The sequence below is a fragment of the Austrofundulus limnaeus genome, unplaced genomic scaffold (genome assembly GCF_001266775.1).
Source record: "Austrofundulus limnaeus strain Quisiro unplaced genomic scaffold, Austrofundulus_limnaeus-1.0 Scaffold466, whole genome shotgun sequence".
In the NCBI taxonomy this organism is placed as follows: domain Eukaryota; kingdom Metazoa; phylum Chordata; class Actinopteri; order Cyprinodontiformes; family Rivulidae; genus Austrofundulus; species Austrofundulus limnaeus.
Genome location: NW_013952868.1, coordinates 267,500 through 269,683, shown reverse-complemented (window position 1 = coordinate 269,683; position 2,184 = coordinate 267,500). Strand labels below are relative to the sequence as shown.

Sequence of the window (2,184 nt, the reverse complement as noted above, 5' to 3'; positions counted from 1 at the left end):
ACTCAGACCAGTAATTTTTGGGGTCACAAGTTTTTGCCATGGATATTTTGTGGGTCAGAAGACAAAAAGTTTGGGAACCACTGACTTAAAGGATAGTAGCTAAATGCAAATGCAATGATTTCTAAAATCAAGAACTGGGTGGACATTGGTGAATTGTTWTGAATTTTCTATCCATCCAGGTTCAAATAGGCATCATTTAATTTTTGACAACTGGAGGCTTAAATGTATTGTACTGACCTGTAAATACTCTCAAATTTCCAGGTGGTCTAGGGTGCAGTATAGTTTTTACTGAGTACCAATAATATAATGTCAGATAGTTTTTAAATTTCGGATATTTAGAGTAWTTTAAAGTCAACACTCAAGTTTACGTGTTTGAGACTTTTATTTTGAAGGACGGAAAGAAGTTTTGGAAGTTCCGCTGCGCTGGGAGTAACAAACCACACCTCAGTCAGACTGTTTCASAGCAAACCTTTTATGATATTTTGTAGTTCAACCCTGCGAGAGTACGCCCACAACTCTTTAATAATGTAAAACAACGAAACAAACGCAATGCGAATAAATTGCGACATTAACACGACATTTGTGCAATAGTATGTTTGCATACGGAGRCGTACGAAACTCCTCGCAAACGGCTCGCCGCCATTTTTGTCGACGCCGACACAGCCGCGAGTCGCGACCGACAGTTTCACCACCATGCCACCCAAGAGCAAGACAGATAAAGCTAGGTGGGCTGCCGCACGTGTGCTCGAGAAGAAAAAAMGAAAATACACACCTGCGGCTCACGGGGACCGGCAGTACCCCTGGAGAAACGGACACCAGCAAACAATGGCGGAATTTTGGCTCAATCACCCAGTTTTCTACGACAAGACACAGCAGCATTTCAAGAACAAAGACATGAAGAARCAACTCGCGCAGGAGTTGATTGAGCAAAACCGCGAGGAGTGGGAAAAGATCCACACACCCCTGCCCACCGGTGAGCCGAAATTATTCTAACAGAATTACATTTATTCAGAAAATCTGGCAAGACATAACAAATACACTGGAGGCAAGTATTATCACCTGAATACACTATTTTTCTTTGCTGAGATTGTTGACAACAAAGTGCGAATGACATTCGCGAGGATGTCTCAAWATATGTCTAACCCAGAGGCGGTACGAAGAGGGGGCCCTATGTGCACCCCACTGACCMCCCCTTTGGCCACACTGGTACATCTTCCTGACTTCCAAGCATTTRCTTGGTTTGCATTTWTAATTTTCCTTAGTTTAGGATTAGTAACATCATAAACAAAAAATAGTTTTTGTGCAACTTAAATTTAAGAACTATGTGTGTGTGAGCTTAAAATGAAAGATGGAACTTTAAAATGTAGTCTTCCTAAATAAGAACAACAGGTCTAAAACCAATGACGTTAACATATTGTAGGCTCTCAGTAGGTCATATGCATAATTTTTAAAATATAAATATAAATTTAGGCAAGAACCAGATTTAATAAGTTGAGTGGTGACAGTGATTTTCTTAACAAGTAATGTCAAGCTGAAAAAAAAAAATAATAATAGGAAAAAAATGTAGCCCAGTGCATAACTGATTAAGGTTTTCTAACTCCCATATTACTGCACAGTTAAGCCCATACAGTTGTGTTTGGGTGGCGTCTTAATGCAGTAAGAACTAAACAAAAACACCTAAACAGCAGCTACATGTCACATGGTACTGAGCTTAGGCATGCGTCACGTGCTGTATTTCACTGTATTTATTTTTTATACGGAACAGAATTTACGTTCATGTTTATGTTTACAAAATGAGTCAATTAGATTGTCCTCAATGATTTAGCTCGAAAACCCACAAAAAAAAAAAAAAAAAAAAAAAAAAAAAAAACGCAGGATAAATACAACATTCTTTACTGTACTGTATTTCCGATATTTGTGATATTACTGGGGTTACCACAAATTACTAGTAGTTAGGTTCCATGCAAAAGATCTGAGTCCACAAACAGTRAAACACAACTTTGTAGAGCTTCACTGGATTTCTGTAGTCTGTTTCAGAAGACAATATACTGATGTGTCTGTAGTCCACCTCGGTCCATTCAGAAGACACACAGAGGCAGAGAGGGGGGGACAGAAGACACACAGAAATAGAGAGGGGGACTGAAGACACAGAGGCAGAGAGGGGGGGACAGAAGACACACAGAA

At 39.5% G+C, this 2,184-nt stretch overlaps 1 protein-coding gene across 1 annotated transcript in view; it reads left to right on the top strand.

The window, feature by feature from the left end:
• Positions 1 to 64: 64 nt before the first annotated feature.
• Positions 65 to 2,184, top strand: part of LOC106529791 (uncharacterized) — a 14,674-nt gene continuing 12,554 nt past the window's right edge. Inside the window, exon 1 of the mRNA XM_014025294.1 lies at positions 65 to 973. Within this exon, the coding sequence (XP_013880748.1) occupies positions 694 to 973 (280 nt within the window). The 5' untranslated portion in view covers positions 65 to 693. The remainder of the gene's footprint in view (positions 974 to 2,184) is intronic.